Genomic DNA, 14,891 nt, shown 5'->3' with positions numbered 1-14,891 from the left:
TTTTCAATTATTTTTTACACATTTTTTTTCTCATGTGTTTTTCTTTTTTGTTTTTTTTTTTTGTTTTGTTTTGTTTTTGTCGCTGTTGATGAGGCTGATGACAAAAAAAAAAAAAAAAAAAAAGACACCGCTCAAAGAGTTTTGAACCCCGGCCTCCCACGTCCTAACCCAGCACCTAATGCCAGGAGCTAATTCTAAAAAAAAAGACACTTAGAAAATAGACCCCAAATTACCTGCCTCTTTTTGTTTTCGCTCTTGCCTCTCAGGGCTTCCATACAATACGATGATAGTAAAAAAATCACTCTGTATGTAGACAGTAGAATGTGATTTTCAGTATTAAATTATGGCACTTTCTTTTATTTTACCGTGTGGTCTTATATCTGTGTGATCCCTCAGTGGTCCAGGTCGGTTCCACAGTGGTCCATGGTCGTATACTAGTCTACTTGCTCTGACACAGCTCAAAATCATTCTAAATCGATTCAAGGAAGGTTCATTTCTGTCCTGTGTATCAGTATCAATACCTGCTCAGTGTCTAGTTTTGATCGTAGTTTTAGTATCTGATTTTCTATACTTTTGACAACCCTAGCCCGGAGTAAAATGCGTTTCCCCGAACTAGAAGAAATAAAAGTCTACAGCGACTCCACACTTCTCCGCACGTCACAGCGGTCCTGTCCCTGTCTGATACGGTGTACTTCTTTCTGACAGTGGAGTTGTAGTTACAGCAGTCCTCTCCTCTCTCTCCCTCAGAACCGGCGCCGCCATCACAGCCCGGGCTTGTCTCCTTTGTACTTTACAGTTGTTGATGATTTTTGTAATTTTTTTTTCCTTCCTCCGCTCCCTTTGGTCTCTTGCACTTTGCGAGGACAGCGATCTCATCTGTTTCGATCACTCGTTCTTTTTCGGGAAGGTGGAGGAGAGAGGGGGGGAGAGAGCTAGAGGAGGGGCGGAGGGGTGTGCACGGCGCGCTCGGCTTTGAAGTCCGCACTTCAAACCCTTTTCTTGCCGAGTCCTTATCACTACCCTGATGTGTGCTGAACGCCGCCTCTGGGCTACTCTCCCCCTCTCTTCACACGCTCTCTCTCTTCTCTCTCTCTCTCCTTTGTCTCTTCTCTCCTCGCTCTCTGTCCTTTCTACATCTTTTGTCTCCCTGTCCTTCCTCTCTCTCTCTCCTTTGTCTTGTTTTTTTTTCTTTCGTGTCTGTCCTCTTTCTCTCTTTTGTCTCCCTGTTTTTATTTGGCCAGTCTCTTCTCTCTCTTCGCTCTATGCTCCTCTCTTCTCCTGCTTATTTTGTACCCTTGTTCTCTCTCTCTCTCTCTGTCTTTCTCTCTCTCTCTTTCTCCCCTCTCTCCCTTTTTTGTCTCTGTCATTCACCACCAATTTTGTCTCGACTCTCTTGTCTTCATTTCTCTCTCTCTCTTTGTGTTTGAAAATGCAAGTCTCTGTCCCCTCTTTTGTCTCTCCTCTCAGTCTCTCTCTCTCTTTCTTCTCTCTCTCTCCTTTGTCTCTTCTCTCCTCGCTCTCTGTCCTTTCTACATCTTTTGTCTCCCTGTCCTTCCTCTCTCTCTCTCTCTCCTTTGTCTTGTTTTTTTTTCTTTCGTGTCTGTCCTCTTTCTCTCTTTTGTCTCCCTGTTTTTATTTGGCCAGTCTCTTCTCTCTCTTCGCTCTATGCTCCTCTCTTCTCCTGCTTATTTTTTACCCTCTTTCTCTCTTTCTGTGTTTCTCTCTCTTTCTTTCTCTCCCTCCACCAATTTTGTCTCGACTCTCTTGTCTTCATTTCTCTCTCTCTCTTTGTGTTTGAAAATGCAAGTCTCTGTCCCCTCTTTTGTCTCTCCTCTCAGTCTCTCTCTCTCTTTCTTCTCTCTCTCTCCTTTGTCTCTTCTCTCCTCGCTCTCTGTCCTTTCTACATCTTTTGTCTCCCTGTCCTTCCTCTCTCTCTCTCCTTTGTCTTGTTTTTTTTTTCTTCTTTCGTGTCTGTCCTCTTTCTATCTTTTGTCTCCCTGTTTTTATTTGGCCAGTCTCTTCTCTCTCTTCGCTCTATGCTCCTCTCTTCTCCTGCTTATTTTGTACCCTTGTTCTCTCTCTCTCTCTCTCTCTGTCTTTCTCTCTCTCTCTTTCTCCCCTCTCTCCCTTTTTTGTCTCTGTCATTCACCACCAATTTTGTCTCGACTCTCTTGTCTTCATTTCTCTCTCTCTCTTTGTGTTTGAAAATGCAAGTCTCTGTCCCCTCTTTTGTCTCTCCTCTCAGTCTCTCTCTCTCTCTCTTCTCTCTCTCCTTTGTCTCTTCTCTCCTCGCTCTCTGTCCTTTCTACATCTTTTGTCTCCCTGTCCTTCCTCTCTCTCTCTCCTTTGTCTTGTTTATTTTTTTCTTTCGTGTCTGTCCTCTTTCTATCTTTTGTCTCCCTGTTTTTATTTGGCCAGTCTCTTCTCTCTCTTCTCTCTATGCGCCTCTCTTCTCCTGCTTATTTTGTATCCTCTTTCTCTGTCTCTCTCTCTTTCTTTCTCTCCCTCCACCAATTTTGTCTCAACTCTCTTGTCTTCAGTTCTCTGTCTCTCTTTTGTCTCTCCTCTCAGTCTCTCCTTTGTCTCTTTTTTCTCACCTGTCTGTCCTCTCTCTGTCTCCCTGTTTTTATTTGGCCAGTCTTTCTCCTCTTTTTTCTCTCTATGCTCCTCTCTTCTCTCTATGAACCTCTCTTCTTCTGCTTATTTTGTACACGCTCTCTCTCTCTCTCTTTTTTGTCTCTGTCCCCTCTTTTGTCTTTCCTCTCAGTCTCTCTTTCTGTCTCTCTCTTGCCCCTCTTTCTCCTCTTCCTCATTTTTCTTCTGTCTCCTTATGCTTTCTCTTTTCGTCTCTCTCCTTTGTCTCTTTTTTCTCACCTGTCTGTTCTCTCTCCATCTTTTGTCTCCCTGTTTTTATTGGCCAGTCTTTCTCCTCTCTTTTCTCTCTATGCTCCTCTCTTCTCCTGATTCTTCTTCTTCTCTCTCTCTCTTTCTCTCTCATATTCGCCTCTCTCCCTTTTTTGTCTCTGTCATTCACCACCAATTTTATCTCGACTCTCTTGTCTTTGTGTCTCTCTCACTTTTATTTTGAAAATGCCATTCTCTGTCCCCTCTTTTTTTTTCTCCTCTTAGTCTCTCTTTCTGTCTCTCTGCTCCTCTTCCTCATTTTCTTCTGACCTGCTATGCTTTCTCCTTTCGTCTCTCTCTCTCCTTGGTCTCTTTTGCTTTTCCTGTCTGTACTCTCTCCATCTTTTGTCAGGAAAGAAAAAGGAGACAAAAAGAGAGACGAAAAGAGACAGCAAGGGGGGGCAGAAGAAAATGAGGAAGAGGAGCAGAGAGAGGAGAAAGAGAGAGACAGGAAAAGAGAAACTATTCTCCCTGTTTTTATTTGGCCAGTCTTCTCTTCTCTTTTCTCTCTATGCTCCTCTCCTCTCCTGCTTCTTCTTCTCTCTCTCTCTTTCTCTCTCATATTCGGCTCTCTCTCTCTCTTTTTTGTCTCTGTCATTCACCAATTTTGTCTCAACTCTCTTGTCTTCATTTCCCTCTCGTTTTGTTTGAAAACGTTATTCTCTGTCCCCTCTTTTGTCTCTCCTCTCAGTCTCTCTTTTTGTCTCTCTCTGCTCCTCTCCTTTGTCTCTTTTTTCCTCACCTGTCTGTCCTCTTTCCATCTTTTGTCTCCCTGTTTTTATTTGGCCCGTTTTTCTCCCCTCTCTTCTCTCTATGTTCCTCTCCTGCTTATTTTGTGCACTCCTCTCTCTCTCTTTCTTTCTCATATTCGTCTCTCTCCACCAGTTTTCTCGACTCTCTTGTCTTTGTTTCTCTCTCTTTTAATTTGAAAACGTTATTCTCTGTCCCCTCTTTTGTCTCTCCTCTCAGTCTCTCTTTCTCTCTTCTCTCTCTGCTCCTCTCCCTCATTTTCTTCTCTCCCCTTTGCTTTCAACTCTCTTCCTCCCTTTCCCTCTTTCTCCATCTACATCTCAATTCTTTCTCTCTTTCTCTATTGTCCCCCTCCTTTTTCTCTCTTTCTCTCGTCTCGTCTCGTCTCTTTGTCTATCTCGCTCTCTTCACCCATCTCACCCAACTCTTCCTCCTCTCCCTCTTTGATTACAATTTACAAAACTGAAATATGAACAAATATAAACTAATACGAAGAATTTTAAATATAATTTTACTTTTTCAATTTTGCTAATTTTCTAAAATAAAAAACAAAAACAGACCACAAAAAAAACAAAAAACTCCCACACCTTGTCCAACATGTCACACATACTACACATACAAAATAAATAAATAAATAAATAATAATACAATAAATTATTCAAACAGCAACAGTCCAGGCCTGTCAAAACCTTAATCAATATTATATACATATTTTGTTTTTTTGCAGATAATATCAGCCCGTGTGACCCAAATCGTAAATTCAATTAGATTATGATTAATGTACAGCTTTATATTTCTCGTTACCCAAACTGGTCTTATGCTGAATGGTTGGTCCTCGTTGGCGTTCAGGTTGTACCGTGCTCTGAGAAGCCTGTTCAGATGCACTAAAGTAGGCCACGCACACAGCTAAACACATGTAAACAAATGAGCCGAACATGGAGTTAGCTGTTCGGAGCGATACCGAGAGTGCTTCAGACCAGAGGACGATGCATATTTAATGTCACAGCCTAACTTGTTTGTCGGTTGTTTCAGCGCATTAAACTTTCACGAGGAAAAGGCTTCGAGGTGTAAGAGCAGACCTGGGAACGCTCTCTTCATTTTAGTGAAGGTTTTTTTTGGGGGGGGTTGGCTAAAAGACAGTAACATAGGAGGGTAAAGTAATTTCATGGTTCGTAACATTGGTCCTAAGCTTAAACTGCACGTATATATAAATGGACATAGCTGCGATTCAAACAGGAAGTGCGCTTCTGGATCCATTGATTCTGGCTCCAGTTCACTTTGTATCGTGAAGGAGCTGAACACTGTGGGCGACGTCACACTCTCTTAAGGCTGAATTGTAGTTCTGCGTCGACTCAACCCTCACTTACGCCGTCGCCTTGTCGCCGTCTTTTTTGCTTTATGGATTCACCGCCACAACGTTAGGAGGCTACGATTTAAAAATGACGTTCGTGTTAATAAAATGAAGCGGAAAAGCAGAGCACCGGAAATGTATGTAGAGCAGTTGTAGAGAGGTAGCCAGGCTGGTGCCATCTAGTGCCTCCACCCAATTTCATTTCTCTTCAGCGACTAGATCAGGAATCGGAATACAAGAACCCCTGAAGTTTTAGACCGCGCACCGTACAATTAGCGGAGAGCTGTGAAGTTGGCAATTACTTGGACACCACTGAGCGTTCTGGTGCGTTACATACGTCATGACCAAACAGCAGCGATTGGTTAAATAAAAAAAAGTACCCGCCTACCGAGCAAACGAAACATAATGCTGCGAGGTCAGACGGTTTCCACGACATGAAACCGGCTGATGAATCAGGCTAGTAGAGAGGACCAATCACAGCTCTTATTGTCTGCGTCACTTTCCCCACGCTGTTGCATAGTTACAAATTTTGTAGGTGCACATCAGTCAAGGCGACGCAGTCATAAATTGGACTTTAGGACTTCAGACTGTATAAAGAAGTGGACTAACACAACACCAGGCAAAACTCAAGCAGCTAAACCTTCTCTTAGATCATCTTGACAATCAATTGAATATCGAGTCCATATAGTATTTTGTAAGGAATTACGTTATAGTACCATAATACAACTGTGATACGTAAAGGTTTCTTGATAGAACATTACTACCAGCATCCATTGAATACTGGGCACTAGTCTAGATGGAAGATTTTTGTTATGGGCGAATATCATACATTAGAAATCAATAATAACAATAAAAATTACAATCCTTTCATTTCCTGTGCAATTTTGTAAGGTCCTGTATCAAGGGTCACCAAACTTTTTTTCTCTGGGGGCCACATTATTGCTCCTGACTGTGATGTCAGACAAACTGCACGGTCCTTACACTGAACAAAAAATAATCGATCGTTCGCCGTTCTTTGAAAACTCGGCACTCTCTGTCAACTTTTTGTACTTTAACACTCACCATTTTCCTGTCCTTAACTGCACTACAAAACTCTGCACGCGCACTGACTGTCACTGTTTGATCTCGAGCTTTTCAGGTGATGAAAATTCAGCGACAAATATAAATACGTCGTATAATTATTTAAATATAAATACTTCATATAAATATCATTTTTAATTGAAAAAAATCATGTGTTATTGTCCTGGTTTAGTCCTGTTTTAGTCGTACTTCTGTCCTGGTTTAGTCCTCCTGGTTCAGTCCTGGAATCAGTCCTAATTCAGTCCTCTTTTAGTCCTGGTTCAATCCGTATGTGGTGTAAAAGTCTCGCATCACAGTTTAAGTCACGGAAACGGGAAACGGCCGTTATACGTTTAAACACATAATCGAAAACTGAAAAAATTAATCATTATCTGTTTTTTCATTTTGGTTTTGGAGACAAATAATAAAGAAAACTGTTGTATCTTTGATTTCTTATTTTTGGTTTTATTTTGAAAAAGGAATGAACGAACGATACGCAGATTACCTTGTATTGTTGGTGGTCTTCTTCTAAACTCCATCCATACAAAAACATGATTCCTCCATTAGCTTGTGCACACAAACCTCTCTCTTCCTACATGAACCTTGAATGACTAAGCTCTGTACTGAATTTACACATCTCCAGCAGTCTTGAAGGCAGAAATCCCTCATCGCTCCCTCTCTTCCCCGGAGACCAAAGCACTTTTCATATTCTGTTTGTTCCAATTTACTCCAAAATGATGTGTGTGCAGTCAGCGTAGCCCCGGGACTAGTTAGCTCCTCTGTTTCATAGTCTGGTTTTCTAGTGCAAGATGGCCGCCGCATACGAAAGTGTTGTGAATCTATCAGGCCTCCAGCGCCAATATTCGCTAGAGAACTGTATTTAGGACTTAGTTAAATCTCGAGGGAAAGAGCCCATCTACATTATGTGACTCAGAGATGCTGATGTCATTGTTATACTCAGAGGGGAAAGGCAGGTAGAGCTGGGGTTATATGTTGAATCATAGCAGCAAATCATTTACCTCACCAGAACCAGAACCACACGTTTTGATAAAACTTAACAAAGACAAATGGATCTGGAGGGTTTCAGAAGGCGTGATTGACAGGCAAGGCGAAGTAACCAATCAGAGAGAGGCATGGGGCTGTATATAAGGAGAAAAAAACAACATAAAGAACTGAGAACCATCGCAGATTTTTACTAGCCTGTTTCACTTTGTGGAAACCATCAGACCTCGCAGCATTAGGATTTGTTCGCTCAATGGTAGGCAGTTTTAAATTTTTTTTTTATTTAACAAATTGCTGCAATTTGGTCGTGACTTACGTAATGCGCCGGAACGCTCATTGATTTCCAATTAATTGCCAGCTTCACAGCTCTTCACTGATTGGCTGGTGCTCGGTCTACAGCTTCTGGGGTTCTTGCAAACCGTCAAGTGTATTCTGAAGTTGCACATTGCACCTTTAAAAGTCTTTTTCACTGACAACAATCACATCTTTAAAGCTGAAAATTTCCTCAGATTTCTGAAGATATTGTGAGAAAAATAATTTCACTTTTGTTGATTGTGTTAACAAGGAAATCAGTGAACTTTGTGTGTTTTTGCTCTGTGTGGATTCGCCAATTTTAACCACAGTGTCAAAGATGCCAAAGGTGTAGCTTGTTTTGAGATCAGAAAAATGTGTCGTTTTACTTAACTACAATCGAAATTAAGGCCATCTGAAGAGGCAGGAATGATTTATATTTTTAATTTAGATTCTTGAATGTTTTCCAAAAAGTATTTTCCTGTCTAAAACCAATTTAAACTTAATGAAAAGTAATTAGAACTGACTAAAACTATGACTAAAAGTATTTAAGCAATGTTTTTTCCACTAATGAAACCTTAACTAAAAAACAGAACAGTTGAGACAAGAGCCATGCAACATTAAAGGTGCACTCTGTAACTTTTCTGGTGGAGGGTCCGTTACCTCCTCGTCTCCATGGAGATGTCGCTGCTTTGTTCAGAATGCTCCACAGTATTGCATGAAACGAATCTACCTCCCTGGAGACCAAAAAGTGACACCGCCATGCCCAGTTACGAGTCAGATCTATAGAAAGGCGACCCCGCTTATGTTTTTTTAAGAAATAAAAACACATGCAACTGAAAAAGCGCAAGATATATACGTTTAATGCTACTGTGGAACATTTCAGACAAAGCAATGACGTCAAAAATCAAACGAAGAGGAAAAACAGGAAACTTAACATTAAAATTTTCCTGGAATGTTCCATGATGTGGGATTAAATTTCTCCCTGGAGACTAGTGAGCAAAGGTAGGACCATGTTTTGCAAGTTTCAAGTAAGTCTCAAGTCTTCGACCTCAAGTCCGAGTCAAGTCCCAAGTCAAATACAGGCAAGTTCAAGTCGAGTCTCGAGTCACTGGCCCATAAGTCCAAGTCAAGTCCAAATCATGTGCTTTGAGCTTCAAGTCTTTTCAAGTCTTTAAACCAAAGTACCAAATATATGTTAGATTTTTGCAGTTTATATGACTTTTAAGATAAATTGTACTTAAAAAACATAGTATATTTGTATTTTAAATGTCTTGACAAGATCTTAGTGTGAATCATTACAGTGAGAATGGAAAGAAATCAGATTTAAAAGTGTTTCTCAAGTCTTTTCAAGTCACAAGCCTCATGTCCAAGTCAAGTCCCAAGGCACTGAGCTTCAAGTCCAAGTCAAGTCTCAAGTCCTAAAAATAGTGACTCAAGTCTGACTCGAGTCCAAGTCACGACTTGCAAGTTCCTACCTTTGCAAGTAGGTAACACCATCAAGCTACATTATAAGTCTGATCTGTGTTTGAGGCGACCAGCTCCCAGCAAGAATGTACTTCAATTAATTTGTATTATTCAAAACACCGGTAAAGAAATTAAGTCCAAATAGGTTTAGATTTAGGGACCATAGCAAAAGACAAATTCAGTTCCGTCAAGTGGATAAAGGTTTTTCAGAGTGAAGTTTTGCAGCTCGTCCAAGCGTCAAGGAAAACAACAGTGAAAGCCAGTGTGCATATGGGCCTGAACGATTATGCTAATATGACTCTGTAAACAAAATGTAAACAAATATGTGTTCTACTTTCAGTGTAGGTAGCTCCTCCCTTCAGACAGATATAAGGCAGTGTCCACCAGAAATGGGACCAGAACTGAAGAAGCCACATGTCAACATTTGTCCAGTTGATAGAATTTACTTTTTTTTAGAGCCATTTTGTGAATCATTCTAGGTAAATCAGTAACATCTGTTTGGAGACATGATGTGACGAACCCTTGACCAGAAAAGTTGTTTTGTGTAAGGCTACGTTTATATGATGACGGTCTGAACAGAAGACGCAAACGTGGAGTCGCGTTCTTCACTTTTTATTTTGCATTTAGACAAGTGTATTCGGGAGGAAATCTGCCGCAAAACTGTGTGCAATTCGACTGGGTATGCACGCCATCTGACATGTTTGTTTTTGTATGCTGTATGTTTGTGACGTAAACTTGTACACGACGTGAGCAGATCTGACCAGAGTTTTGCGTCTTGTCAGTGTAGACGGAAACGCGACGGCGGAGTGTTTTGAACTTTTCCACTTTGGAGGGTGGTTTCAGGTTTTTGCATTTTTAAGCCCCAAAACCGCCGTCATCGTCTAAACAAAACGCACTTCTGATCAAATATTTTTATTGTAAACAGGCCTTTAAAAAGTAATAAAAACTGTGATGGTGTGGATAACTCTGTGTAGGAGTTTTGAAGACACTCCCTGATGTGTTGTATACTTTCTATATTCATGTACACTACAAAAAATAATATCTAGGTAAATTAAAATGACTTAAATTAAGAGCATTTTACTTTATTTGAGTAAATTCAAGTTGACAAGTAAAATGAGCTACGAATGGAGCACGTGTGTTATTTAATTCAAGCAACATTAGATTTAGTTTCTTATTTTAAGTGCAAAGAGCTGTTGTTTTTCTTATCCTAAGTCTTGCAAGATGTATTTTCATATTTTGTGAACAAAAAGCCTTGTTCTAGTGTTACTTGTCAAGTGAAGTTACTCAAATTGTGATAAAAACTTTCTTAATTCAAGTCATCTAACTTGGCTGGATTTTAGTTCTTGCAGTATAAATAATAGTTTTGAGCAGGCCCGTCGACAGAAATTTCGGGGCCTCGGGTAGGAAGCCTCACATGGGCCCCCCTCTAATATAAATTAAAAGGAAGAGGGTCAAATTCTGGGCCGCTAAAACCCTGGAATCCAGAAAAACAGACACCTTTGCCCCCTTTGTCTTCTGCCGTGTTTTAAATATTGTTTGTGTTTGTGTTTGTGTTCGTGTTTGTGTTCGTGTTTGTGTAGGGGCCCTGTGGATGTGCATCGTGCTGAACCCTCACTGTAAACCGGAGCAGAAGAGCTCGTGGCTGCGGCAGCTGCGCAGATGGAACAGCGTGGACGTGTGCCCCTGGGAGGACGGTAACCACGGCAACGATCTGCCCAACCTCACCCACTCACTGCCTCAGGGTGCCCATGGCAACCAAGGTCAGTGATTGACAACTTTGTACAGCTGTCCGTAACATGTTTTAATTCCCACAAGTGCAGATGTGAGCTCCGGTGCACTGCTTCACGCGACACCACAACATTCAATAGACCTTATGTAGTATTTAATTAAAATGGGGTCAAATTATCAATAAAGTTATCAATATGCAGAGTATGGTTGTATTAGTGTGTGCACGGGCGCCTTTCCCTTTTTGCAAATGAATCGATTTAATGTTTGTGCAGAATTGGACATTTCTTACCATATCATCCTTTAAAACCAATTGTTCACCTGATGTCACGTTATTAAAAAGAATTATAATATTTAATAGAAACTGGGGCTGATAAATTAGCGATGATGTTTTTATTTTTTATATTCACTTTTTTTTTTACATATATAATTAAAATGATCACACCATTCTATAAAATGTTGTAAGTTTATGGGCCTAGTTGCGTTCCTTAATTAAATGCCATGTAATCCTGTGCTGTAATGAGGGGCGAATAAAATTAATGTGGTTAACGTGTAGATGTTTGGTCACATGCTAAGATCACAGGAAGCAATAATAAATTATTTTTCCTAGATATTTAATACCAACATCTAGTATAACAAATAGAGAAAACAGGCCCTTATATTGACCCCATTTTGAGATTAGGGCATCTCATTCTGTAACCTTTCCTTTACACGTTATAAACCTATAGAATTTTGTGATGTGTTTGATGTATTTTAGATCCTTTTAGTGGAAAATCTCAGTTTGAATAGAAAGAGTTTGGCAGCTACTCTCCTGTGGAATTAAACACTGCCAATGTCCGAGATGATGTTATGTTTGTTTATGGTAATTTGTGATGTTAATGGGCAAAAACAACGCGTTCTGAAAAGGTATAAAAACACTGGAAAGCCTCATGAAAGACCTCAAGTGTGAGACCACCTGCTTTTAACTGTAGAAAATAATTTCAGCCCCATCTAAATGTGAAATTACGAAGACTCGAATTTCTACCTGTCAAGCACCAAGATGCAGTATTTTATGTTAAAACGGCTAAGTTGCTATTACATATCAGAAAATAAAACTGAGTTATTATTTGTCTTTTACCTTTTTAAGAGATAGTATAGCTTTAAGCATCTGCCCATACACAATATCAACATTTGTTTCTTTAAAACTAAACTAAAATAAGACTATGTCGCTGTTATTTAAGTAACTATTGAACAAATTTGTGTAAATAAAAGTGCAAACATTCAGATTTTTTTGGAGTTTCTGGACCAATTATGACTAGTAAACAGTTTTATTACTTCACGACCAAATACTGACTGAACCGATATTTGGAATCTGACATCCGATCCAGCCAATTTTTACCGATACCTGTATCAGATCGGTGCATCCATAATAGTTCACCGAGATCAGCATTAGGTAAAATGTATATTGTTAAAGATGATTTATGTAACTTTTTTAGTGGAGGCTGATTCGTCTGGAATGTTTCACAGTATGGCATTAAACTTTTTCATCATCATGGACCCCAAACCAGACCAAGACCCCGTTTACACTGGAACGAATCCACGTATCACCGTATTGGAAACAATCTGCGTCCACGCACGTCGTTTCTGTATCTGCAGTCCTTCCTTATCCACACAGCTTTGAGCATATTTGTTTACGTTTTACAGAAATGAAACTTAAAACTGCATGGCTAATTTGCATAAACTGAGCGCTAAAAAAAACAGCTCGCTCCTTTTGCACTGATGCGGTTCAGTTTCTGTTGGACTAAAGGACACGACTCGGTGGAATATGAGTGTTCTTTCTGTGACAGAGGGATGTTCTGCTGATGGTGAGTTTGTTCTGTGCTTCTATCGATTTGGAGATGGTTCATGTTAAACTGTTCAGAGATTATACATCTGCAGGTCATACGCACAGACCGTATATATGAATGGACATATATTCTAGCCTCTTAGAGTTTTGGCGGTGAATTTCTTCGCGGCGCATAGATCTACATCAGTGTATCAGCGTTTTCAGGGGTCCACACAGTGCCGGATCAGATTCGTACTCAGATGAATTCATGGGAGCTGGCGGCACCAGATCGTTCCGTCTCTGGAGCCGTTTTCCATCGCATTAATGTGGACAAACACTGCATCCGCAACAAAAACCATTTGAATATGTACTAGTGTAGACGGGGCCCAAGTTACAGGTCAGATCTGTGGAGAAGCAACCCCACTTACAGTCAGAATGCTTGTTTTTTTGGTATTTTTGAGCTATAAAATCATCTATAATTTCATAAATTTAAGGTAGAGCTGTTTAATGTCATACTATGGAACATTCTGACAAAGCAATGGCGAATCCATCGAAACAACAAGCTGACCCCGCAACCAAAAATGTACATAATGCACCTTTAATATGCAGAGTTTTGTTGTAATATAATAAATGTTTAAATCCTTTTGCCGTTGTTGTTGCTCACCTGTGCTTTCCTGCCAAACACCTGTTAAATAAGTCCTTTTTAGACCTGCGGATGATCCTGCTTAATTCTTCTCTAATTGTCGGTCTCTTGAGTCACTGATAATCCACTTAATCCACTTACCTCTGTATCTCACATTGAACTGCCGTGTGCCCCAGAGATGCGCTCCCATCGGACTGTATTCACCCGGGCCATCGAAGCCTGTGACCTCCACTGGCAGGACCGCCATCTTCAGCACATCATCGCCAGCGACCTGTACGCCAACTACTGTTACCACGACAACCAGGAGGGCTCGCTGTTCGACGCGCGCGGCTGGCCTCTGTGGCACGGTAAGGTTTGAAGGGGATGATATGAGCAAAAATATATAGAATGTTTTTTTTTTACATCGTTTTTGTTCGTGTAATGTTTTAGTTTATGAAAGTATACGCCTAACTTTTCTGTTGGATGGTCTGTCACCTGCGTCTGCTGTCTCCATGGAGATGTTATTGCTTTACCAAACTTGAATTTCTCCATGGAGACGAGTCAGTGACGTGACCAGGCCAAGATACAAGTCAGATCTGTGGAGAGGCAGCCCTGGTCACAGAGAGAAGCCATGGTTTTCAGTGTATTTGAGCAATAAAAATATCTGTATTGAAATAAATAATACACAATTCAAATATGTTTAATGCCATAAAACAATAGCATCTCCATGGTGACATGTAGGTGACGTCATTAGGAAAGTCACAAGTCAGATCTGTGAAGAGGCAGCCCCCCACACATAAAAACAAGTCCTGTTTTTCAGTGTATTTAAGCAATGAAAAAATATCTGTATTGAAATAAATAATACATGTTAAATACGTTTAATGCTGTAAAACAAAAGCATCTCCATGGAAACATGTATGTGACATCACTAGGAAAGTTACAAGCCAGATCTGTGGAGAGGCAGCCCTGGTCACAAAGAGAAGGTGTGTTTTCAGTGTATTTGAACAATAAAATGATCTGTATTGAAATTAATATATATGTTAAATATGTTTAATACCATAAAACATTAAAGCATTTCCATGGAGACAAGTAAGTGACGTCACTAGGAAAGTTACAAATCAGATCTGTGGAGAGGCAGACCTCCCCTCATAAAGACAAGCTCTGTTTTTCAGTGTATTTGAGCAATAAAAATATCTGTATTGAAATAAATAATACACAATACAAAGAGGTTTAATGCCATAAAACAATAGCATCTCCATGGAGACAAGTAGGTGATGTCACTAGGAAAGTTACAAGTCAGATCTGTGAAGAAGCAGACCCCCGCTCATCAAAGACAAGTCCTGTTTCTCAGTGTATTTGAGCAATAAAATTTAAATAAAGGATAAATGTTTCATGCAGTACTGTGGAACTTTCCAGATAAAGCAATAACATCTCCATGGAGACAAGCAGGCGGTGGACCCACCATCAGAAAAGTTACACATTGGACCAGATCAAGATCAACGTTTTAAACAACTAAGAACAATTGTCTGTTTAATATTCATAAAGGTGTTTGTTTAAAAGTGCGGAGGGGGTGCAGAGTTTCCGTTGCTTTATGCTTGCGTGTGCTGTTTCTGCAGAGCATGTGCCCACGGCCTGTGCCCGAGTGGATGCCCTGCGTTCCCACGGTTACCCCCGGGAGGCGCTGCGTCTCGCCATCGCCGTCGTGAACACGCTGCGGAGACAACAGCAGAGGCAGCTCGATCACTTCCGACGACACAAGAAAGGTGACACTCTAATGAAGCTGCTGTTTATGGTACCAGGGTTTTACTTTACTGTGGCAAGGTTTATCTGTGTAAGAAAACGTGTACAAAGAAGTAATTCAAAGTGGTTCACAGAATAAGAAAAACACTGAAATCACAAATCCAAATAACCATTAT

General features: G+C 40.4%; 1 protein-coding gene across 1 annotated transcript in view; it reads left to right on the top strand.

Annotated features, from left to right (window-relative positions):
- The window catches only part of LOC110167067 (zinc finger SWIM domain-containing protein 6), a 183,535-nt gene that overhangs the window by 128,528 nt on the left and 40,116 nt on the right, over nt 1-14,891 (top strand). The window contains exons 5-7 of the mRNA XM_020932368.2: nt 10,405-10,584; nt 13,173-13,343; nt 14,592-14,738. Of these exons, the coding sequence (XP_020788027.2) occupies nt 10,405-10,584; nt 13,173-13,343; nt 14,592-14,738 (498 nt within the window). The remainder of the gene's footprint in view (nt 1-10,404; nt 10,585-13,172; nt 13,344-14,591; nt 14,739-14,891) is intronic.

Source organism: Boleophthalmus pectinirostris, unplaced genomic scaffold (genome assembly GCF_026225935.1).
Source record: "Boleophthalmus pectinirostris isolate CB_2022bp ecotype Guang Dong unplaced genomic scaffold, ASM2622593v1 HiC_scaffold_4, whole genome shotgun sequence".
NCBI lineage: Eukaryota > Metazoa > Chordata > Actinopteri > Gobiiformes > Gobiidae > Boleophthalmus > Boleophthalmus pectinirostris.
This window is presented reverse-complemented; position numbering and strand designations above follow the sequence as displayed.